The following is a 24,940-nucleotide window of genomic DNA, read 5'->3' on the forward strand; positions in this document are numbered from 1 at the left end:
CACCATACCTATTATTTATTTGTCTCATTAAATTAATTATTGTAAATTTATGCTTCTCCTCTACCCCACTTTATTTTATTTGAATTGATGTGTATTTATTGTGCATTAAACATATTATATTTATTTTTTTGGAACTTGGATTCATTGTCACCATACAAAGGGTACAAAAACAAGTGGCGCTTGTGGATTATTGCTCACAAAATTTATTATTACAAAATAATTAATTACATCAAAATACTCTATTGTATTAACTATACCATAATTTCTTAATGAATAAAGTAATAAAGATAATAAATTATAAAAGTAAATCAATGCTCATATACTGTAAATCTTACTACAAGGGTAATATGAAAATAAAAGGCTTAACTGTAATTTTGGTTATGTTACAATATGTGAATTTTCTATAAAAATAAATATTGATAATTAAGAATAGTAGAATTTTTTTTTGGTATATTCGCCGGAAATTGATAATTAGTTTGGGAATTTTGGAATTTTTCGACGATCATGTTGATGTCGACTTCTTATAATTATAGAATCAAAATTATAACTAATCTTATTTAAATTATTGGGTTTGAATGTAAGGATGGGTTTTTATTGTGTCGATTCTGGTCGAATTTGGGGTGGGGACAGGCCAGCCTTGAATAGTATTTATAAATATATTTAATTAAAAATTTAATATTATTAATATGTATACTAAATAGATTATATTTCTAATATAATAATAATTTATTCATTTTTTATGTTAAGGAGCAATCGCTAATGATATTCCTTAATTGCAGATCACTTTTAGAATTTTTGAATATTTGGCCCAATTTTGATTATTGCCCAAATGACCCATATCTGCCTGCCCCAATTGTTTTCCAATGTGGAGTGCAATTGGGCGACAACGACTCTCCATCAATTGGGCTAAGATATTTGAATATCATATGTTTGAATAACACTCGAGATTCAGAGTTTGTCACTTTACTTTATTAATGTGGTCAATTCATAATACTTGATTTGATAAAAGTCAAGTCTGACGCACTGCCGCATTTGTGAGGGCTACAACGATTGAATTGAGTAATGTTTTAACGCACTTTGGCGAAATAAACAGTTCATAACCGGCCTACTTGATCTGGAGAATCTTGTACTTGACTTACAATTATTTTGCTGGAGAACGAGACTCATTTGATCTTGATTCTTGTGGAACAAAAATGAGATTAGACTGAATCTGCACAACCCCACCAATAATATCCATAACTGACTTGTTTTTGGTAATAGATGCACGTTCTCATATATAAATTCAGGTGCATGATACAAATATGTACTCCAGTGCATTTCTCAATCTAAATCATGATAAATATGTATTCGAACTTTCTCTTTAAATTCAAAGAGAATGTTCCTACATGAATTTCAGCAATAAGTTATTTTGATTCTGCATATTTATCATTTTAAACCTAAAAATAATTTTGAGGTGGAATATTTTACATCGGTTGAGTAGCTTTACTCTTAATAATTAATGACGTACATAATAAAATAAAGAGAAAAGCAAATAATCTTTTTTTTTAAATTTATTAAATAATTTAATTATAATTATATTATTAATTTCAATAATAAATAATTTATTAATAATTAATTACTATTATTAAAGTAAAATTAATAATCCTCTTCTCCTCCTCTACAATTTTACCCTGGCCCTAAGTAATTGCTTTGTGTGTGGCTTAGCCGCCACAACTCTTTGACCCATCCCAAAACAAAGTAAAACAAGAAACCCAATACGTACAATACTTGGAGCCGAAGGTACACTCTCCGGAGCACAACTATTTTTCATTCAAAGATGGGAAATAAGTCCGACAGTCTTGGCATATGCTCTTTCCTGTATTTATACGGTCCATAGCACCTTTCACATTGGCCCGCCCACCCCTTCTCCCTCCTCCCTCTCTGGAATCAGAATAATCCTCTAGAATCTATCCTCTTTTTCTCCTTTTTTTTTTTTTGCTTGAATTGTCTCTGTATTTACAGATATATAGATATCTGTAAATATATAGGATTTTAGAGTTTAGATTATTGCTGTACAGATTATAAGGAAAATCACCATGTCCTCAGCGCCTGAAATCGTTGGTCTGGAGCTCGTTCAGGGTCTTCAGGATCTCGCAATCCACGAACAGGTTCTTGCAGCTTGTTCTTGTTCCCGTTCTTGGTTGTTGCATTATGTAGCTCATTTGATCGTTTACGGTATATGGGTTCTCTTTGTGTGGCGACTATTTTTGGTTGATTTGGTTTGATGGGATCTGTTTATATGTTGAACCTTGGCGTTAGTTGAATGAAGAGTTGTCCAATTTGTTCCGAATGAGGAAAATGGATTCAATTCGTTTGTTGTTCGCAGTTCCGAAGTTGATTCCCTAAGTTGCTTTACTGAGTTCCAAATTAGAAGAGGGAAAATTGGGGGTTGGGGGGCAGGGTAAGAAAAGAACCGTTTTCTTCTGGAGTTTTTGCTACCCATTTCCCTGGAAATACTGTGATTAGCAATTAGTTATGTATGACTGCAATATGTAAAAACTGTGCGTATGTATAAGTATATACATTTATACCATCTTTTAACTGTTTTAAATGCTTTTATTTCTTTTGATTTTAGGAGTTTGTGTGATCTTTTTGGTTAATCTTCATAACGTTTCATAGTTACTTGGATATGTTTGTAAATAGACTGAGTTGAATGTCTATGCATTTCAGGCTGACATGAAGGAGAATTGTACAGAAGCAGTAGAGGAGATTAACCAAGGGGTGTGTGACACTAACAATATTAACATTAATAACCATCATGGCGTCTGTGCAATATGTTTGAATAAGATTGTGCTTCAAGAAACAGCCCTTGTAAAAGGTTGCGAGCATGGCTACTGGTTTGTCTGACTCTTTTTTATTTCCTGTAACTGTTTGTACAAATTGCATAATGAAGTTCAGTGTGAAGTTGCTTGTGAATCTCTCCTTCTATTTTGAAGGATGCGTCATAATATGTCGCATGACACTTGATTTGGGACTAAGATTGTGTTGTTCATCACATTGTTGCATGTGTATCGGTTGAAGCATGGAAATTTCTCTTGAGCTTGTATTTGTGATTTGTTTGGTGTGAGATTGGTGCTTTGGTAACCTCTTAAAGCTTGCATTTCCTTGTGAAAGACTTACTGAATGTGAATTGGTGAGTTCTTCAGTTGCCCATATTAAAGATGCTGCTTTAAACACTAATGACAATAAAAATGTTAGTTTCTAAGTAGGAAATTGGTTTTGGATTGAGGTCTTAGAATAAGGTGGAAATTAGGTAGTCCATGGAAAACAACTTATTTTGGATCTCTGTTCCTGCTTTTGCTTTTGTGTTAGCTTAACTGTTCATAATGAGCTTAACAGATTAGCTCTTTATACAATTCAAGTGGAAAGAAACTCTACTTTTGCTATCCAAGGCATTGATCCTGATCAGAATCGTCCAATTGACAAAGCTTAATTACTAGATGAAATTTCTTCGAGGTTTTATTTTATTATTACTATTTTGTATCATTTAGAAGGGTCAACATGTGCTGATTTGCTCCCATTGACTTGTTTCACATAAACTTTATGGTAAAACAGACTTTGTCTACTTATGCTTATTTCCCATCTTCACCTTTTTGTTTCTTTTCACAAAAAAGCCTGTTCATTTGTTTGCTCTAGAAATTAAAGGACGAATGAACAGAAATGATTATGAATTCAGTTGAAGATACTTATCATTCTTATCCTCACATCTAACTGTTGCAGCAATGTTTGTAGTTGCTGCATCTTTCTTCGCTGTTACTGTGGTCTTGGAATAGCATCTATAGCTTCCCTAACTAAATTTTTTATGTCGATTAAATGTGTAGTTTCATCCATTCATTTAGTATTCCAAACTGTAATATAGCTTTGGTTGCTATTTTACTAGAAATGACAACAGGGTGGGGGTAAAGTCCAGCCACAGTAATAAAGAAACATTGAAATAGAATATCTGGCTTCTGGCAACAGAAAGGGTAATTTATATATTTAGGAATGTAATAATCTATTGTGGATACGGGTTGGTGCAAATCTGGGATATAACATTTTTGCTGGTTACTGCTTTGGAAGTGAAAGCTTGTTCAATTATCTTTCGGCACTATGGCATGCCAATTCTGTTGCTGACGGTTTCACATATGTTTTGTTCAGTGTTACTTGCATCTTGCGCTGGGCGTCTTGCAAAAAGGAACCAACATGCCCTCAGTGTAAACATCCATTTGAGTTCCTCCCGCCCTTCTATTAGGGGACCTATTGTGATTGTTTGCACCGAAAGTTGCTTTAGGAAAATATAATTTGTGTGATCCTGTTACCAAATTTATCCTTGAAAACTGAATGTAGATTGTAATTGATCTGAGAGGATGGTTTAAGAAGTTAAGGTTTACCCCTGGATGTGTATTAGGCATTTCAAGATGAAGGAAGAAAGAATAAACTAACTGCATTTGAGAATAAGATCTTGTATAAACCAGGAGTTCTGACATTCCTACCGAATGTCCTTGATAGAAGGAATATTGTCATGTTATATGGAAATCTCCTGGTAATACGTCCCCTATATAGTGCATCCAGGCAGGGTGTAGCTCAGAGTGACACCTTGCTAAATATATGGATGCTTATGTTGTGTCTGAAGATACGGGAAATTGGCTTATACCTTTCATGGTCAAGAAAAACTGTGAGTTTGATCTGTTGATTAATGTCATCAAATCAGGCACAACGCTTTTAGGGAAAAAAATGAGTTGCAACAGGATATGATTATTAACAGACAGAAGCTTGTAGATTTTGAGATTATGTATTTTGTTTTGTTTCCATGTCTCAAGAATTGTTGCTCTTTTGAACAGCATCCATGATTATATGTTTGAGGAGAGCGTCTGCCTTCTTCTAAGAGCTGCATGGTTTAAACCTTTGGTTGAAGTGGAAAAAGAGGAGATGTTTGAAGTAGAAGAGTATGAGTATGACGATGAGGAAGACGATCTGGATGAGGTTTACTTAGGTAGTTCCCCAAGTCTCCGTATAGGTAATCGACGATGGGGAGACAACGGATACGTTAGGGCAGGAAGACAAGAAGCAAGGCCAATAGTTCGCCCTTCTGTCCTGGATGCAGGTGCTGGTCCATCCCATCAGCGTAAGAAGAAGGAGACTCCTGCTAAAGAACTAGTTGGCCGACGTGCAAAAAGGGCTTTGAAGCGTGAAGCAGCGGACAAGGCTGCTGCAGCAAAGCATCAACAACTCCTGGTGAGGTTGGGTCGTAAGTAGATCATTCTGCAGTGAAGAGAATTTCACAAAGCCTGGATCTAGGCAAATCTGTACAGTATTCCCTGCATTACTCAAATAAAGATACTAGATGTTGGATTACAAAAACACGGGCTGTCTCATGTTATTGCCCATTATCGTCCCCTCCTAGGTTTAGTATCTGTAGACTTAAGTACTGTATATTTTCTGCCTGTAAACTGGATGTAATGTTAGATTCCTGTCTAATCTCATTTTTCTATTAATGGGTTAGCCTCTGATATTTTGTAGTGTTATACAGTCGTAATTGTGATTTCGCCTACTTGGCTATTAGCATCAACAACAGAGAACCTCAGTGGAGAAGTCTACGTAAACACTTAGAATTACACCTTTTGAGTGGTGATCAAAGGTTCTAACATTATAGGACTTGGGCCATGACATAATTCTTTCAGAATGATATTACGGTTTCTTGCCGTGACATTGAGACATCAAGCGGCGTGCGAGCAAATAAACATTTGACATGCTGTCTTAGTGGGATGGATGAAATAAAAATCAGGGGTGTTGAGGCTTTGGAGAGCAGGGGAGAAAGAGTGGTGATGAATTATGAAGATGGGGCCTCTTATGGGGACCTCCATTGCCTCTAGTGGAGCAAGTTTTCATCGCAGGGAAAGTGGAATAAGCTGCATTGTCAAGCAAAGCAATTTCACCATCTCCACCAAACCACAATACTATCTAAACATCATCATTCCCTTTATTTCCTTTCTTTCTCACCTACTGCTGACTTCCACTTTCTACTTGCATAATCTTCTCTTCTCTCTCTCTCTTTCTCTCTCATACACACACACACAACACATAGTCACTCCAAATCCCACTTATTCCGTCCTTGTTTTTTCTTCAAAGTCACGTTGGTGTGTTTGTTGTTGAGAGTCTCTGTTAGAATTTGAAGTTGGTTGTCCTGATCGTTGTGATCTCTGCTGCTAGTCTCATCCAGGTGTCCTGAATCTGGACTAGAAGAACATGGATACCTTCGTTAAGGCAACTCGGTTTGTCTACAACCCGAATCCACAACCCGAGGATGCCTTTTCTGGTATTCTTGAAATCCATGTTCATCATGCCAGGAACATTCACAACATATGCATCTACGACAACCAGGATGTCTATGCAAAATTCTCTCTCACTTACAATCCCGACGAAATTCTCTCAACCAGGATCATCAACGGTGGGGGTAAGAACCCGGACTTCAACGAAGATATGATCATGAAAATCAACCAGGTAGATGCTGTCCTGAAATGTGAGATATGGATGCTGAGCAGAGCCAAGAACTACATGGATGATCAGCTTCTCGGATTTGCTCTGGTCCCGATTTCTTCTGTCTACGGTAAAGGAAAGGTGACCCAAGATTTCGATCTGTCATCAACTGACCTGTTCCACTCTCCAGCTGGTACCATCAAACTGTCACTTTCCCTGAATGCAAAACCTCCCCTCAACAATCCCCTGTCAGCTCCTTTTGCTGATTCAGTGGCTGATTCTGCTGCAACTCCTGAACTCCTGTTGGACAAAAAGATACCAGATGAGTATTCCAGGATAGAATTCCCTGACATGAATATAGTTAACCAAAACCAGCAGATGGTCTCAGAATACTTTGCGAAAAACGGGACCCTTTTGAGGCCGTGGCTGGAAAAGCCTGACGGCTCGTTTCTCCATCTTGGGGCTACACCAGATGTGCCTGTTGAAGACTATGAGATGGTCGGCAACTCCTCAGACGAGTACCGGGCTGACTCTGTATCTCCAGACGGGAGCATCCAAAACTCTGGTTTTCTCAGTTCCACCATGACAAGCTTGAGCGACGACCGGAATTCAGCCGATTCAATGGAGAAAAAGAGCCGTTTCTTCACAGATTTCTCCACGTCCCCTGATAACAATGCATCATCAGTCATTGCGGAAACTCCCACCTCAAAGAAGAAAAACGAGTCTCCGGAGGAAAACGAGCGGAATTTCTCAGGAAAAGAAGAGGAGAGCAAACAAGAACTGAGTAAAAATCCTGTGAGCTTAGTCAGAAACATCAAGCTGGAGGCCGAGGAATCGGTCATGCAACAACAGATAGTCGACATGTACATGAGGAGCATGCAGCAATTCACCGAGTCCCTGGCGAAAATGAAGCTCCCAATGGATCTGGATAAGCCTCATGGTGATAATGAGGGGGATGTAATTCAGAATCCAGACAAGAAAATGGAGATTGAGAAGAAGAAAAAGGATAATTCCAGGGTGTTTTATGGCAGCAGGGCCTTTTTCTAACACGGATTTGAGGTTGAAATTTCCAGGGAATTGCTTCAGTTGCCATTGTTAACATTTTAAGTTATGTTTGAGGTTGAAATTTCCAGGGAATTGCTTCAGTTGCCATTGTTAACATTTTAAGTTATGTTTGAGTGATTTTCAACCTTTGATCTGTAGAATAACTGAAATAAGAACTGCTTTAGTCATCCATAGACATCCCTAACAACAAAAGATGTTCTTGAAATATCCAATGATTGTTTGTCCATGTTAGTTTGCTACACATGGAACTGGTTGCATTTTGATTACTGTGGTTGTTACCACACGTACAAAAGCGGATCGGGTTTTCTGTTGCAAAGTCTATTTCATCTTTTGCAACATTCAACATATACACATACTATGTGCATAAAATATTTTCTTAAATAAAATACATGATGTCCTTTTGATACGTGGCGTATTTTTGAGGACAATTTCTAATTAGTTGATTCACGTGTGCGCAATAGACGTCATAATCTGAAAATTGGAAATAAAAACACAACCAAATAAGGTAAATTTTCATTTTCAGTTTTTAGTTTTGAAATCTACATCTATAAGAGTATGAATAGGTATTTTATTTTTTTGATTTGAGTAATTTATCCCTTCACTTGCATTGTCATATTTAAATTGTAGGTAACATCATATATGATTGAAGGTATCATTTATGTGAACTATCTTTAGTGCAAACAAAAGATGATAATTAGAATGCATTTGGACCAATTGAAAAATAGTATGAAAAACCGTTTATGATGAAGAGACTCTTAACAATTTGCAAACAAAATATGGGACAAAGTCTTGGAAAGCAAGAAAATGGAGATGTTCAAAAAACACAACAACCAATGAAATCGTTGGATTACAAAATATTTTAATAATATTGTTATTTTTTATTTATTTATTTTAGTTTTCTATATATTGAAAGAAGTTTGAAGTTGATTGACACGAATGACTAAAAATATTTATAAAAATTGGAAGAATTTAACACATTGAGATATTACCGAGCATAAATATAAATGAGAAATAGTTAGATCACTTGTCATATCGAAATAGGTTAGATGACAAATGAAATAAATTAAATATATTGTTATGTAAAATAAATAATTTGAAGAGTAAAATAGGTTAAACGATAAGAAAATCAATGAAATAACCCATCCCCTACAAAAAATACTTTTTGTAGTAAGATAGATCAAAATGTTCAGAAATATCCGAATGATATAACACGAAATAACTAGAAAAATTCATGAAAACTGAAAGGAGTTAACACATTGAGAAATTTTCTAGCATACATATAAATGTCAGATCACTAATCATACTAGAATAGGTTAGACGAAAAATATACATAAATTAAATAAATTATCATGTAGAGCAAAAACATTGATGCATGAGTATAACATGTCAAATGACGAACGAGAATCAATTAAATTACTTATCCCTTATAAAAAAAGATAGTTTAATTTATAATAAGATAGACTGAAAAATTATTTACCCCTTATAAAAAAAGGTAGTTTAATTTATAATAAGATAGACTGAAATATAATTTGAACATTTCAGGTGTAACTGCTGCTGCGTATGTTATATGATATTTTTTCATTCATCTATAATATAATATCAAGTAAGTCATATCCTATGCGTTTTTTCAATCATAGATGTGGTGGAATTTATCCAATAATAACTATTTAGTGTCTATGCAAATTCACCACTTTATGGGTATACACTTTTTGAGTTCTATTACCCATTCAATTATTTATGATATATTTATTTAATTGAATCATTATGTAATTATTATAATATAATTTTAAATTTTCAATGATAGATGTTTTATATATAAACAATAAAAATATTTATAGTTAAATAAAAAATTTAAAAATAAATGGATCATAATCGAGTAAATTAATAATTTTGGAATAAAAAAGATTTTATTAAATTTAATATTGAAATCATGATATTAAATTTAATACTAACTAATAAGATATAGAAGCATATGCCAATGAGTCTAATTTAATTGGCGAAACTGAGGCCTCATGAAGTTAGAGACTTCAGTTTATGCATATTGAACATGACATGTGACTTTTAAAATTTTATACAATTAAGATATATTTTTTAAAAAGATAATTATTTTTTAAAATTTAAATTTAGTTCTGCACGTACATTTGAGTATGCTATATATACTAGTGTGTATATATATAAAAATTTCATTCATCAATATTATGAACTAATAGTATATTCTTTTATAATGCTTTGATATGACATACTAACAGTTCTAGATTAATAAAAAAGTATAACTATAAATTTCATTCAAATAAAAAATATACGTGATTTGACACTACTGAATATTTAATAATTATAACGAGCTTCTCTAATTTAATAATTATAATCAATAATATTTTACTCTCTATATGTATATATTCAATTTTTTTACCATAATGTAGTTTATTTACGCAAGCACTATAAATTACAAAATAAGACGTTTTTGCTGATGTTATTATTTTTGGGCATGATATTAGAATGTGTGTGCGACAGTGACAATTTGAAAAGAGAAATTTCATAATTTTGAAAAAGTAAAGAACAGAATTAACAATTTAACATTTGCAAAGGGATCTAAATGCAATTAATCCCATAAACAAAAACCTACCCCTTCTTAGTTATTACCGTTTATAGTTGACCCAGGTTTCTTGTACCTTAATTACACTACTAACCCTTTTCTTCAAAAAAAAAAAAAGAAATATTGTATTTAAATTACTGTTAGAATAAATTACGACAGACTTTTCCCAATTTTTTTGCTATAATTATAAATATTTTTTATTTTTAAAAAATTATAAAATATTCTATAAAATTTAAGATAGTCTAACAAATATTTGTAATTTATTAATATTTTAGAAAAGCTGATTGTAATTTAATTTTATGATTATTAATATTGAATAATTTAGTAGTGAGGGAAGAGGAATGATGATTAGTGATGATAGTATTATTTATGGATGGATCTGGTCAGAACCCACTGCTACAGAACGTTGACATTAAATTTCTTCGTCATTACATACTCTGTGTCTTTCCCTGAACACTTCCATCTGTTGTGTTTGGCCCGTCTCCTTCTCCATTGGTATATTCTTAGATCTGCTCTTTGCCTGTTTCCTACTATTTTTTACTGCGCTGTTATGCCGTCTAATTTCTTGAGAATATCCTTTTCTTGTGGTTACACGCAATGTCTGTATTATTATTATACTCTATATAGCTTACATCTGTACCTGGGAATGTTTGTTTGTGTTGTTTTGTTTAGGCTGCTTGATCAATTTAGTAATATTTCAGACCCGTTTTCTCCCTTGTGGAGCTGAAAGTGTCTTTTTTTGACTCGGTAAATGTTTGACAGGTTTTTTGATTTCGGGGATGGTGTTTTTGTGAGAGAAGCTGAAAGATTACATCAGTTGTGCCCTTTTAAATTCAGGAGGAAATTTGCCATGATCACTGGGTATTTGTGCTAAAAGTGCAGTCTTTTTGCTGGAAGTGGATTCTGGGACTGGTGATCAGAGGAGGGTTTTTGGTTTCGGTTTCGAGAATCTTGTTGGTTGAGAAATTGGGTTGTGAAACACCTTGAGATTTAGAGTGGATTAATTGGATCTTCAGTTAAGTGGAAATGATTGGAAGGAAAAATGCAGGGCGTGCGTCGCCATTATTGTTGGTGTTATTGGCGTTTGGTTTCTTCATTGCAACATATAATTTGTTGATTTTGGTGATGCACAAGGGTAATAGGAGTGATGCAGGGGAGTTGCATGATCCTATTGTTAGTAGGCCAGATGAGCTGAGAGGGGGAGGTGGTGCAAAATTCCATGTTGCGCTGACAGCTACGGATGCACCTTATAGCAAATGGCAATGCCGGATTATGTACTATTGGTACAAGAAAATGAAAGATGTGCCTGGATCAGATATGGGAGGCTTTACTCGGATTTTGCATTCGGGAAACCCTGATAACTTGATGGAGGAGATCCCTTCAATTGTTGTAGATCCTCTTCCAGAAGGGCTTGATCGGGTGAGCATTGACATCTGTTAGTTTGCAATTGTTTTACTTATAAATTGGAGTTCCAGAATTTGCACCGGAATAACAAGCTATAAAGCTTGTGTTAGGATTTTATTGATCATCATTCCACCCTGCTGTGCTTATAATTCCATAATTTCTTTTAATTCTTCAGGACCTCAATGTTAAGCTTCAAAATAGGTCAAATTCATAAAAAGAATTTTTAGCCTTCGTCTTAGACAAACAGCAATCTCCTCTTATACTGCATACTTATGCGCTCTAACCCGATCTCTGCGAATAAGGAAGTTGCACCGTTCCCTCACCTTCTATGCTATGATCCACTATCAAGCATATTAGTAAATGCAATATCTGCTATTGACCATCTTTTGCCTTGGAATAATGATAACCAGGAGGTAGTAATTATGTGATCAGATGCATTCTGTGCTTCACTAAAAAATGTGACAATTCAATAATCAAGATTCAAAAAAACCAGATTTATTAACTACTGGAAGAAAATTTTTTTATCTGTTAGGCATCCTGGTTGAATATTGATACTTTGGGTCAAAACAAAATTCTCTTGGTGTGAAAACGACACACTTATCAAATTGGAGGGAGTTTGGTTTGCGATGCTGAGATTTTCACCTAATTTGTCCCAAAGGTCTAGCTTCAGCTTACTGGAAACAGTGTGATGTCAGATAATTCTGTGAAATTAATTGTATTGAACATCTATTATGTGGTACTTTATGTCTTATTTTGTACTTTAAGATTTTGTCCGAGATTTAACTAGCTCCTCGATGCTCACTGGGCAATAATTATCCAAGTGGTCATCCGGGTGATGTTGCTCACAATGGTATCGAGCTTGTGGCTCTCACTGGATTAGGTGTATCCTAATACTTGGGTGAGTACAAAAAATGATTGGAAGAACCAAAATGGGGTATTCAGCAGGCTAACAGAAAGAAGATTGAGTCCATAGATTTTCATATTACTATAATAATAAGTTAGCAGATGAATGAAGAAGCTAGAACAGATACAGTTCTCCAGTAAATAGAACCTAATCCTTTTCAAAAGGAATGTGTTGGCTTTAAAACTCGTGAAGTGTATCCTGCGTTGAGTTTTTAACAGTTTTCCGGACTTTCCACAGAGGAAGTATTTTGTATTGTTTTTTACAGTATTATTGTTTTTTACAGTATTATTGTTTTTCTTTGCAGCTTTTCTGCTTCACTTCAAAGTTTTTATTTACTTAGTGCATTGTGTTTAAATGTTTGAACAGGGCTACATTGTTTTAAATAGACCTTGGGCATTTGTGCAGTGGCTGGAGAAAGCCACAATAGAGGAAGAGTATGTCTACTGCTTGAGCCTCAGAAGTCTTTACTTCTAATTGTATAATCTAAATCCTTGGTCATGCTATTGCCGATGCAGATACATTCTAATGGCAGAACCTGATCACATATTTGTTAATCCATTGCCAAATTTGGCTCATGGAGATCATCCGGCAGCATTCCCCTTTTTCTACATAAAACCAGCTGAGAATGAGAAAATTATGAGAAAATATTATCCCGAAGAGATGGGTCCAGTGACCAATGTTGATCCAATTGGCAATTCTCCAGTAATTATCAAGAAGGTATGGCCTTGGTTTCTGTCTATATGTCCAATTATGTGGCTCAAATGGTTTCTCGCTGCTTCAATCATGTAATTAGCTAAACAAACAAGTGCATGTTTCGTCAAGATGCAAAGCGTGGTATTACATACATGGATTGTGCAAACATTCTATGATCTCTGAAAGATAAGCCCTTGCCTTTGGACAGTGTTACTATTAGTCAATCTATAGCATCAGGGGGCATTACTGTTGCTTACCTTCTAATGAAGAACATATGTATTTGCAACCTTCTCTAATCTTTTAGCCTAAAAAATTGTGATAATCTGGTGCAATACTTCATTCTTTTGTTCATCTTCTATAGGAGTAGTGTTACAGTTGTTTAGACATGCACACTTTCTGAATAGGCTTAGTCAAGGAACAAAACAATCGAGGAAACAAAGGCAAAGGCAAAATAAGAAGCTGCAAGGAAACATGGGTGGGAATAAAAGAAGTAAAACCAAAGTTCAATGAAAGGGTTTTCTAGCTTGACCCATTGCTTTTTCCTGCCCCTTTTACCTTTTCTTAACCTCTCTTTAAAAGTGATACGCAAAATTGTCGGATGTAGATTTTCATATTGGTTGGAGGAAAATGGTCTCTTTGTCTAGTGAACCTACTGAATAGGTAATTATTGAAAAGGCATTCAAATATTACCTAGGTAAAAGGACTTTTCTTGCGAAGTCAAATTAGAAGTTTTTAAAATTGAAAGAATGAGTTCCAAAATTTATGCATCCATCATATTCATTGATAATTTTGCAGAAGTCTAGCTGAAATTCCAAACATTCTCAGTATATGACTCTTGTGGTTCTATTATGCCCACTCGTCTCTTTCCGCTTTAACATTGTAGTAATAATCTTATTGCTACAGTCGATTTTGGAGAAAATTGCACCTACATGGATGAATGTGTCCTTGCGGATGAAGGATGATCCAGAGACTGATAAGGCCTTTGGCTGGGTTCTAGAAATGTATGTGGCGTTGTGAACAAGTTATGCATTGATTTTCCTTTAACTGGTGAATGTTAACAAAATTGATCGGTCAAATAAGATTCTTGATTTGGCTATCATTTCTCCATGTAACAGGTATGGGTATGCAGTTGCATCTGCTTTGCACGGAGTGCGGCATATTCTCCGTAAGGATTTCATGCTACAGGTCTGCTTGATTACTGTTGAAGAGCCCTGTATTTTCTTTGTTATTTTTTGCTCATCACCAACTTAACATTAGTCTTTGTTCTTTCAGCCCCCATGGGATTTGGAAGTTGGCAATAAGTTCATCATTCATTATACGTATGGATGTGATTACAACATGAAGGTACAATTATTTCTACTGATTCTCATAATTGATTTATATGGTAACCTCATGTTTTCATCTAAAACACTTCAAATTTTATATTCTACTTTTTCTTTACCTAAATAAAGTTGCTCTACTTATTGGAAATATAACAGGGAGAACTAACATATGGTAAGATTGGGGAATGGAGATTTGACAAGAGATCTCATCTTCGTGGTCCCCCCCCAAGAAACCTATCGCTACCACCTCCCGGCGTTCCTGAAAGTGTGGTACGTTTTATTATCACCATTCTGTAAAATCTAGGACAGTACGGCCAACTTTCAAGGCAATCTGTTATTTTTGCTATCCAATTATGGATCTTACTTCCAGGATAAATGTAAGTGATGGGCCGGATCATTTTCTTGCTCAACTATCAGGATACACTTAGCTTCTCGTTTTGCTTGTCTGTCCATCATTCTTTATGTCTCATGCCCGAGATATTACTATAGTACTTCAATCCGACTCTCTTCATTTTCGTTATTTTGCTAATGTTAGTACAATCATATAGACTCAGATTACCTGATTAACTTGGTTGCTACTCATATTCTGTCCATTTACGAAGTCCAATTTTATGGAAAGGAGGGGGAGAAAGGAAAAGAAACTAAGCATAATATATAGGGTTTATTTCAACCATAAGCATTGGTGTTGATGAAGGGATATACATAGCATGCTTGTTACAGTTACAGCATGAGGATAAATAAAAGCTTGTTTCTCCGTGCAAGACATCTTGATAGGAGTGCATTCTTGTTAAACAAGAAGCTATACAGCATTATTGTTAGTTTCAAGACAAGTTCACTGTGAGCTAAATTCCAATAGTTGGGTGTAGAAGTCAGCATTGTGTTTGTGTTCTCATAGTTAACTGTGAAACTCTGTCTATCTATGTAAATTGTTTTAATCAGGCCTCAACTTAAACAATGTAAGTATAACACCTGTTTATGTTTCCCTTACTGATATTAAAGATTCTTTTTATCACGGGACAAAATATGATGAGTCTTGGAAGCCATAAGTAGCATTCGTCCCTTTAACTTTTCAACAACGTTTGCTTCTATATATGTTTGTATAGCTCATCAACATTGTTGATTGACGTATTGAATACCATGTCTACAGGTGAGGCTTGTCAAAGCAGTGAATGAAGCGAGCGCAAATATTCCTAACTGGGACACACAGTAAAAATCGGCTTGGGATTTATGCGTCTGGTTTGTATCATCTTGGGAGCTTGAAGATCCAATTGTACAATACTTCTGAAACTCCTTTTGTCCCGGCCCTTCATAATGGTTAGATGCACAAACACAAAGTAATGAGAAAAAAGCGCACTATAGAAGAAGATATGATTTTTGTCGACAGTGCGTACCCTTTTTGACGCCTACATATAACATCAAAACAATGGAACTAATATTCTTTTGTGCAAATATATTCCTGTACTGATTTTTTATACTTTGCTCCCTTGAAATCTCTATGAAAGTTTGATTCTTATGCTCAAGTAATTTTACATTACAAAATTGCTATTGCATTTAGAACTGCTACCTTTAATGTGTACGAGAAGGAGTTTGACTCTTTGATTGTTGTATCGAGATCAAGTCGATTCACTGATCTCTTGTTACTTGTTATACTGCATGTATTTTTCATCTTCCAAGCGGGTAACACCTCTGCCATCGGAATTTCCTAAGGCAGGTATAATTTATAATTTTATTTAACGGGATATTGTAATAGGTCGTGTCTTTGTGGGATGTATAAGTTATAGATAAAGTTGTAAGTTTCATTGTAGTAAAAATCGGGAAAAACCAAAGTTGTATTAGTAAGCTGTGAAACTTTTAGCTTAAATGGACGTAATATAAGCACTTAAATTAGACTATTGCTAAGTTTGGTCAGAAATCGGTATAAATGACCCTTGTGCATTCCCTTCATACTTTGCATATGTTGTTTTTACACTTTGTTTCATAGGTTGCATAAGAAACATGATTTTGTTAGAGGGTTTCAAGTTTCATGGTCTTGTAGAGAGAGATGGTCTCATTTTGACAATCTGTTGTTCATCAACCCCCATCTTTTTAGCAGCAAAACCTGCTTCAAAGAAACTCTTCACAGCACTCTCCATGTATTCCTTCCCTTCCCTCACACTCATATTCTTCCCAATCTTTCCAGGGTAACTTGTCAGCAGATCATCCCCTTTCAGGACTGCTGCTAGTTGTATCAGCTCTTGCTGAAACTCGCTTACTTTTGCGTCTTCGTTCGCGTCTCCCTGCCTTATTTTTACTGGTGTAGGCAGTTTCTCTGTGCAAATTTTTAAGACATCATAAGCCCAGAATAAGGAGGAAAAGTAATGGAGTCTGAAAGTTGAGCATTGATGACAAACCAGGGCAGTCAGTTCTGGGCTGTTTGAGAATTTGGAGTATGCCGTCGAATGTGCCTGCCCATGCCTCTCTCTTTGTAAGAGGCGGCGACGACAGGTTGAAGATCTTCCTTACTGTTGCCGGAATTGAAGAATGCTCGTATTCTGATGTCGGAGAAGGCGACCCGTTAGGGCCATGCACCACTGCATCATTCTCAAAAAATCTCAATTTTTCTTATTGAATTACATATATATATGTGTGTGTGTGAAAACTTGAAACAGCATGAACAACAGCTGCATTTCTGAACTGGAAATTGCACTGAGCTTTCAGAATTAATGCACGTTGAAGCAGAAACGGACCACTTTCCGTGATAATCAACATAAATAAAAAAAAGAAATTGATGCGCCTCCAATTTCAAACTCCAACCACCGCATTTACGCTAGGCGGCGGAAAAAGACATGAACTGCTTCACTCACGTTCCAAAAGCAGTGTGAAATGTCGAAAACGATACCCCCTCCGCCCAGAAAGGAAGAAACAATAAATATAATTTTATTCAAAATAAATTTGATCGAATCATGATCAAATTTAATTTAAACTAGAATTGTCTTTTATTTTAGATGTGAGTAGATGAATTAAAATGTCACATCTCATTATGTTATCAACTTATCATACTATATGCAAAATTCAATTTAAATATTACACGAATAGGCAGAATGAAATTCTGCGTATTCATGTCGGAATATATATATGGAGAGGGAGAGAGAGAGAGGAGAAAGAATGTTTAATTAGCTTCTAATTACTTACCAGTGGCCTTCTGAACCCAGGGAGAGACGACAATAGTTGGAACCCTGACTCCCAATCTGTCAAACTTGAAGAAAAACGGGTCGGGCCCCACAATGCCATCCGGGCTTGGTACTCCATGATTCGGTGTAGCAACATGGTCGTAGAAACCCCCATGCTCATCATACGTGATCACCAAGAGGGTCTCATTCCACTGCGGGCTGCCCCTCAACGTCTCGTACACCTCCTTCACGAACATCTGCCCCTGATACACATCGTGCGACGGATGGTCGTCGTTGGCGGGTTCCGCCTTGGAGTCCATGTACCTCTGCTCCACCACAACGTACCCCGGGAGTTTCCCATTCGTGGCGTCCTTCTTGAAAGACACGCCGTACGGGTGGAACTTTCCTATGTACTTGAGCTTCCTCAGGTCTCTGTAAAACAGCGTCGCCGGAATGTTCTGGAAGTATATTCCGAAGGATATTCCGGCGTCATCAAGATCCTCGAAGATCGTGCGTTGTGGGTAGCCCTTGGCTAGCAGCGCCGCCACATTGGAGGTGGCGCCGTGGGAGGTGGCGGAGTGGACGTAGAGGCGGTTGGGCTGTGTGGAAGCCGGCACAGAGGCGAACCACCGATCGAACACTGCAAATTCTGATACTAAGGCCTTGTACACTGCAACCTGATCATCAATGTAATTAAACATACATCAGAGTATGAAACTGATCATAAACAAGCATTAATTCAAGCAAAATCTTGAAGAAATAAAGAAAGAATCTAGACCTTGCTGGGATCAAAACCATTCATGACGCTCTGGGGCATGTTGGGATCCATGGATTTAGCCTGTTGAGCAAAACCATTCATGGGTGGCGGGTTGGCGGAGGTGTCGTTGGATCCAAAAATCTGCTCCCTGATGGCCTGGAACGAGTGGCCCGGATCAGGGTCCACGAAGTGAGATTGGCTGCCAAAGAAAACCCGCGTAGATTTCGGGTCAGTGGTATTGATGAGGTTGGATTCGGACCCATCTACCCCATTGATTTCAGGGTTGAGTTTCTTCATCCAGCCCAGCATGTGGTCGAATGACCGGTTCTCCATCACCAGCACCACCACCGTTTTTATCGGGCTGGCGGAGGAGGAGGAGTACGGGTGGCCGGAGAGGAGGAGGAGTAGGAAGAAGAGAGGTATTGTCATTCTTGGTTTCTGAGAAATTCAAGAAATGGCAAAGGTTGTCTGGATAATCTGGAGTGCGTGTGGGTTTTGAGCAGGAACCCGTGAGGAGGATGTGAAGTGGGTTTTTATAATAGCAGAAAGGTTGGTGGTTCTAGCTTCCACGTTGCATTTTGTTGAGATTTGTTCTTGTCATCTTTAGACAAAAATCCAGCTACTAAATTCTCAAACAGTATCTATATATTTTGTATTATTTGAGATTTTATTTCATCAAATTTCGATTAACTGTGTGAATGAAAAATGGGAAAAATATAATTTATGCCCCGGTAATATGAGAAACGAATAAAAAAACCTCCTTTAAAAAATAAAATAACAAATTATCTCATATATTTTGAAAAAAATAGCAAATTACCCTCATCTAAATCATTGATAGGGAGTAATTTGTTTTAATTTTTAAAAAATAGAGGGGTAATTTATTAATTTTTTTTTACAAGGGTATTTACTCATTTCACATATCAGTAAATTACATTTAACTCAATGATAAATACATATTTATGAGATTTCTGTAATTGTTGTCCGATCATTTAGGTTTCAAGTTTGAACTATTAAGTTTTTTAATGACATTATTAGTTTATGTACATTTCATGTGGTTAATCTAATTAATTAAATCCTAGTGTTAGGTATTTATATTAAATTATTAATGAAATCTTAAATGAATTGAAGGTAAAATCTCATAAATAAATATCATATTGTGGATTAATTAGAATCTCATTAGATATATGTGTATTTTTATTGACTGTGTTGGAAAAAGTATCCGATCAACAATTCGTAGTATCGTTTTGAAAATCAAATTAGGTTTTAACAAATAATTTAAAACCAAAATTAACAAAGCAAAAACGTTGGAACAAATAAGCATACAGTTAGTTATGTTGTTTTTCTGAAAAAGTAAATTATACGTCCCGTTCTCTACGTACACTGAGTACTATGCAACTTGTTTCGAGATAAGACGATTTAGTTCTATCAATATTGCCTTATAGTAAAGTACACCTTGAAAAACACTTAAAAACCTTAAAAAGCTAGAGCTGAAACTCGAATGAGAGGGAGAGCTCAAGAGAGAAGAATTGTGTTGGTGTATTTTGAAGTGGAAAAATCAACAGCTATATTTATAGGAGAGTTGGAGTCGAAACCCCGCCACCTGGCATTAATTCAGCATTAAAAAAGTTTGGAACAACCGCCAAATAAATACAACATTTTAATGTTGTATTAAGTTTTAAAAATTTAAAATTCAAATAATGCCAAATCAAACTTGCTGCAAAAAGATAAATATATTTATAGAAGAGCTGGAGTCGAAACCCTGGCACCTGACATTAATTTAATATTAAAAAGATCTGAAAAAACCACGTAATAAGTACAATATTAAAATATTGTATTAAGTTTTTAAAATTTAAAATTCAAATAATGTTAGATCCAACTTGCTGCAAAAAAATATATACGAAGACTGAAACATTCGTCCGCGCCCACGATTAGAGTTGGGTTAGGCAACAGCAACAGCACCAGCATGCATGTGGGACAACCTTATATTCACTCTAATCTCCATAACACTTCAAACATCATTTGGACATTAAACTTAATAGAAAAAATTCATGTTATATATAAACTTTCAATGTGGAACAAGAATGAGCATATAATACTCACTCCTTATACACATATCAAATGATATTTTTTTCTCATCATATTTCTATGTGAACACAACATTTTTATCAAAATTTTAACTCAGTCTAATCTATAAATTTAATCATGTAAATGCATTCATATTTTTAAATCGCATTATTATTACAAATTAGCAACTAAAATTAATTTGATTTATTTCTAGATTTAAAGAAGCAAGAGAGATATTAAGAAGAAGCAATGAAAAAACATAAATATTAAAAGGATCGGGTTGGAAATTGAGTTATAGCTGGAAAACCGGCCTCAAGCAAGAGTGTGTCCTTTTCGAGGTTAAACCCCTACCCGTCGCCATCTCTAATTACTAGGGATAATTATACTGTCTGTCTTCTTCTTAAATTTTAATTTAAAAAAGTATATCTAATAATTTTATTATAATTTTAATCTACCAAATAAATCCTTATGTTTATCAATATTCATCATTTTTTGATATCATTAAAAAAATTAAATAAAAATTTATATTTATCGATTAACTTATACCTAGCTATTGTAGATCAAAATGAATACGAATTTTCATTCAAATTTTTTTTTTTTTAATATCAACAATTTCAATAACTATTGAAACTAACAAAATTTAGATATAATTTCACTGAACGTGATAAGAGTGATAGAGACCAAATGTCGTGTTTGGGGATAGCATGAGTGTGAAAATATGATAGGAATGATTGGTTTTGGCAGCAGGCAGCCGTGGGGTTCTGCTGACTCTTTTGATAGGCTGCTATCAACTATTATTACTTGATGATCAACTATTATATTATATATGACCACTATTAAGAAAGCAGCTACAGACTCAATACGTTGCCTTCACAGTTTCCACATCTCTGGATGGAAACTGATTTTGTGTCTGATTCTCCTTCACGGTACGATGACTACTTTGCCTGAAGCTAATGATTACAAGCGCCAAAACACCAGCTTACCATCATTTAAAGGTGATTATGACTCGTGGATATGTACAAATAAGGATATTAGGTCCTATAAATATTGTGCTTCAGGAAATATTTACACTAGTTTTTCTCTCAACACGCATTCCACTTACTTAAGCATAAAAAAGTCTTAATTGAAATTTCCCAACAATTCTAACAATTTGTTCATTTTCTCAAGTCCTATGCATCTCTAGATCGAACAACCTTAGACATGCCACTGCCAGACTACATGAGGCTCATGAGATGTACCCAAGTAGATACTTTTTTCCTCCTTTTTCCTTTTTGTGATCAGTAATACCCAAGTTAATCTGAAAACTAGTAAATTACACTGATAACCTCAGCATTTTACTAAAATATCTATTTTGCACTCATGTTACTAATACTAAAAGAACTGGGATATTAGCAACTTAATTTACACTATTTACATTACTCACAACGTTCTGTCGAGGTTCGGGAAACCTCAACGAGACACTGCCTAAACAATCCACATACAACATGATCAACATTTTTAGTCTATAGGCACTCAATTTTGTTGCTGCTCTGATTTCAATAGCTAGACCTAACAGCTATAACCATGTCTTATATGTCCTAGGATGTCATGTTTTCACGGTACTGAATCCTTTAGTCTTAGCAAAGTTCCATCCATTCCATTGCATATTGCTCAGCCATACAGATGGAAAGAATAATTTTCCTGATTGCAACTTCACGAGGTTCTGTCTGTAAGGTATTAGTATATTTCTAAGACCTGCAATTTCAGAAAACTAGACGTTGAAATGGAAGAAATGTGACCAAGCATTGTGTCAGAAGTAAATTTTTGGTGCATCGAGGGTGTGACTAAGCTTCACAATGAAGCTAAACTGTTGATGCTGGGAGAATGATGTATTACCTGAGATGCACATGAATTTATAAAGGCAAGCAACCTGTGGATCTCCTTTTGTACTCATGTTCGGCTTCTCCAAGCACTCTAAGAATGCCAGGTCTGCCTTCAGAAGCTCAGCCTGGTCATGAGTGTCATAACCTATATCATGGCAATAGCAGCAGAAGTCCAACCAATCAATTGGACGTTTGTCCCAAATAGGAGAACCTCCATCTCTGCCACTGGACCAATTAGGCCCACAGTAATGTCCATATCGTGGAAATAACTGAGATAGAAAACCTCTTGGACCTGTATGCCATGGTACCTTTGAGACATATGGTCTGAAACGTATAGTTGAGTACTGAGTGATAGATTCAATGCTTCCACGAGGTTGTGCGTGCTTCTTTAGCTTTCTATTAACAGTTGTCGGCAACTGAATTTTTTCACTGGCTCTGATAGCCCAGGGAATAAATGAGAAAAGAGACCATTTCCAGAATTTGGCATCAATAATAGCATTCTCTTTAGGTGCCTCCAACAGGGTGCCAGTAGACATGGTAGGTGATGATATAGCCTTGTTTGGATGGGATCCAAACCAAGGAATATATCTGTGAAATTGAAGATTCATTTAAAAGACAGGTATCAACGGCATGCAAGCTTCAACTGCCTACTCTACTGGATAAGGCGTGCTGTCATAATCAAAATAATTGCATTAAATGGAGGAAATAATCAGTAAATAAAAATACATCACAAAAAAGTTCAAATTGTACAAGGCACCAGCAAAAGACATCTACATGAATACACAAGCTATCACAAATTTTCTCTATATCTATGCTTAAGGAAAAGCATATACAAGACATTCAACATGTATAGTTCAAAATTTTTTGGCTTACCAACATGCCATATGGACTGCCCATATCAACTGTCGTCGTCGACCCATTTGCTGAGGTAGATAATACTTTTAGGGATTATTACAAAAGAGCATGTGTCAATTTCCACCAATCTAAAATAGGTTCTTTTCGGAATACTCTATTTGTTGGACTGCATTATTTAGCTCTACATCTGCTAGACAGCACAAGTCATTAAAATCTAAATAAAAATTATGGGCAAATAAAAGATCACCGTCATAGGAGCAAGGAGCCTAGTAAATGGACGACACTCATCCTTGAAACAGGCATTCAGAAAGGATAACTTCCTAGAATTATAAGGATAGGAGAATACACAGTACAATTGAGTCCAATCTTTTTCTTAACTAAAAATATTGAATGCAAAATAAAAATACCCAGTATTTAGCACCCAAACTCCCTGTGTTAATGAGATACAAAATGACCACCTGTATGCTAAAAAGTAAGGGCCAAACCTACTCCTCTGAATATTAGCAATGGATGATGGTTACAAGCCTAAGGTGAGACCAAAATGTCATTCATACAGAGTATATAAAATATACTACTATAGCTTTACAATTTAAAATAATCCCAAGACTCTATTTTCTCTTAAAATGGAGGTGATCTGTATCAAGGCCAACCAGATCGAATCCATGTGACCTGACGTAGAGGAGTAGACGCAGAGTCCAGGCCTACAATTTCTTATCTTATTATTTGTTTTTCTCTTCTCCATTTTACACTCTTTTTCTCACTTTCGCCCCATCAGCCCACCTTGGAACTTTACCACCACACTCAACTAGACCCCAGCTCCACATTCGTTTTCAACTTCAATGTCTTCAGATCTTTTTAGATCTATAACTGTCTATACCTAACATATGTGTGGCAATGTGTAGAAAAATTATGTAGATGTTGAATTGATTGTCGCTTCATGTAAACAAATTTTTAAGCTGATGCCTAATTTGAGAACTTTAAATTGGTTGATTATCACAAAATTTATACCAAGTTTCCAAAAAGACCAATCATTTCATATTCAGTTCTATTGCATTTAATTCATCCATCTTCAATTCGTAAAATTGCAGGTTGTTCTCTACTTAGTTTTCATATAATCGTTAAAGAATTTCTACTATACTAGATCAAGCTCGACAAATTTGCATCTGTTACTTGATCTCGTGGAGCTTTACTTAAAAAAGAAGGCGCACACTGTTTCATTATTATTGCTTTCACTACTAATTTACCCATTATATGATTTTCTTCGCCTGAGTTCTGGGTCTTGTATCTGATCATCACATGTCTATAACTAAATTTCTATCTTTCTTTCTTCAACACTCACAGCAGAAGCACTTAGCAATTAGTGTCAGCTTCAAACCAGTAGAAGTAGCTCGCACAGAAAAAAAACCCCTTTACACTAAAGTCTACAGAAAAACAGACACACGCATTCAAACGAAACACGCAAATTTAATACACAACTCACAGTTCGAAATCTGTCCCCTTAAGCACCAGAGATACAAGAAATCATTTCACTAGCAAAGATATTCTTCGCACGAAGCAAGCAGCAGGATTATATGTTAAAAAGAAAGACAGAACCAAAACATATTCAACAAAATCAGTTAAATAGATGAAAGCAGTGAAAAAGCTTTAAATTACCTGAACTGTATCATAGCTCGAAACGTTTCTTCAATCATCAGCAGCAGCGTCTCGTGTGTGTGTGTGTGTGTGTGTGTGAGAGAGAGAGAGAGAGAGAGAGAGAGAGAGAGAGAGTTCTGGAAAT

General features: G+C 35.6%; 5 protein-coding genes across 7 annotated transcripts; 3 read left to right on the top strand and 2 right to left on the bottom strand.

Moving 5' to 3' along the window:
- Nucleotides 1,880-5,520, top strand: LOC105163664. Its single transcript, XM_011082104.2, has 4 exons — nucleotides 1,880-2,147; nucleotides 2,710-2,876; nucleotides 4,177-4,257; nucleotides 4,839-5,520. Exons 1-4 carry the CDS (start codon nucleotides 2,076-2,078, stop codon nucleotides 5,272-5,274), a joined length of 756 nt encoding a protein of 251 aa, XP_011080406.1. The 5' UTR covers nucleotides 1,880-2,075; the 3' UTR covers nucleotides 5,275-5,520.
- LOC105163665 lies at nucleotides 5,691-7,747 on the top strand. Its single transcript, XM_011082105.2, has 2 exons — nucleotides 5,691-7,554; nucleotides 7,615-7,747. Exon 1 carries the CDS (start codon nucleotides 6,265-6,267, stop codon nucleotides 7,540-7,542), a length of 1,278 nt encoding a protein of 425 aa, XP_011080407.1. The 5' UTR covers nucleotides 5,691-6,264; the 3' UTR covers nucleotides 7,543-7,554; nucleotides 7,615-7,747.
- Nucleotides 10,498-15,996, top strand: LOC105163666 (hydroxyproline O-arabinosyltransferase 3). The gene is made up of 9 exons (XM_011082106.2): nucleotides 10,498-10,648; nucleotides 10,916-11,572; nucleotides 12,828-12,895; nucleotides 12,977-13,178; nucleotides 14,058-14,155; nucleotides 14,270-14,339; nucleotides 14,427-14,498; nucleotides 14,633-14,746; nucleotides 15,624-15,996. Exons 2-9 carry the CDS (start codon nucleotides 11,180-11,182, stop codon nucleotides 15,684-15,686), a joined length of 1,080 nt encoding a protein of 359 aa, XP_011080408.1. The 5' UTR covers nucleotides 10,498-10,648; nucleotides 10,916-11,179; the 3' UTR covers nucleotides 15,687-15,996.
- Nucleotides 16,391-18,731, bottom strand: LOC105163667 (non-specific phospholipase C2; the record flags this gene model as incomplete). Its single annotated transcript, XM_011082107.2, is given in 4 exon segments — nucleotides 16,391-16,784; nucleotides 16,867-17,046; nucleotides 17,648-18,302; nucleotides 18,404-18,731. Coding segments are annotated over 4 exon segments (1,450 nt in total), but the record flags the coding sequence as incomplete, so codon positions are not given.
- LOC105163669 lies at nucleotides 21,779-24,940 on the bottom strand. Of its 3 annotated transcripts, XM_020695153.1 has the most exons (4): nucleotides 24,817-24,940; nucleotides 23,182-23,350; nucleotides 22,322-22,977; nucleotides 21,779-22,180 (listed from the first exon to the last, which is right to left on the bottom strand). In XM_020695153.1, the coding sequence occupies exons 3-4, from the start codon at nucleotides 22,914-22,916 to the stop codon at nucleotides 22,032-22,034; spliced, it is 744 nt and encodes a 247-aa protein (XP_020550812.1). In that variant the 5' UTR covers nucleotides 22,917-22,977; nucleotides 23,182-23,350; nucleotides 24,817-24,940; the 3' UTR covers nucleotides 21,779-22,031. The 3 variants fall into 3 exon arrangements, with proteins under 3 accessions (XP_020550812.1, XP_011080410.1, XP_020550811.1); XM_011082108.2 differs by lacking the exon at nucleotides 23,182-23,350; XM_020695152.1 differs by lacking the exon at nucleotides 23,182-23,350 and having other exon boundaries at nucleotides 22,322-22,896; nucleotides 24,817-24,934.

This window comes from Sesamum indicum, linkage group LG6, assembly GCF_000512975.1.
Source record: "Sesamum indicum cultivar Zhongzhi No. 13 linkage group LG6, S_indicum_v1.0, whole genome shotgun sequence".
Lineage (NCBI taxonomy): Eukaryota > Viridiplantae > Streptophyta > Magnoliopsida > Lamiales > Pedaliaceae > Sesamum > Sesamum indicum.

Bases quoted from the DNA above. Each gene is read 5' to 3' on its own strand.
- LOC105163664 (XM_011082104.2), top strand. From the start codon at position 2,076: ATGTCCTCAGCGCCTGAAATCGTTGGTCTGGAGCTCGTTCAGGGTCTT. The intron at 2,148-2,709 runs GTTCTTGCAGCT...TATGCATTTCAG, and splicing joins ATCTCGCAATCCACGAACAG to GCTGACATGAAGGAGAATTG. The intron at 2,877-4,176 runs GTTTGTCTGACT...TGTTTTGTTCAG, and splicing joins GGTTGCGAGCATGGCTACTG to TGTTACTTGCATCTTGCGCT.
- LOC105163665 (XM_011082105.2), top strand. From the start codon at position 6,265: ATGGATACCTTCGTTAAGGCAACTCGGTTTGTCTACAACCCGAATCCA.
- LOC105163669 (XM_020695152.1), bottom strand. From the start codon at position 24,854: ATGATTGAAGAAACGTTTCGAGCTATGATACAGTTCAG. The intron at 22,897-24,816 runs GTAATTTAAAGC...TCAATTTCACAG, and splicing joins CGAGCTATGATACAGTTCAG to ATATATTCCTTGGTTTGGAT. The intron at 22,181-22,321 runs GTAATACATCAT...CTGAAATTGCAG, and splicing joins TAAATTCATGTGCATCTCAG to GTCTTAGAAATATACTAATA.
- LOC105163666 (XM_011082106.2), top strand. From the start codon at position 11,180: ATGATTGGAAGGAAAAATGCAGGGCGTGCGTCGCCATTATTGTTGGTG. The intron at 13,179-14,057 runs GTATGGCCTTGG...TTATTGCTACAG, and splicing joins CTCCAGTAATTATCAAGAAG to TCGATTTTGGAGAAAATTGC. The intron at 14,499-14,632 runs GTACAATTATTT...GAAATATAACAG, and splicing joins GATGTGATTACAACATGAAG to GGAGAACTAACATATGGTAA.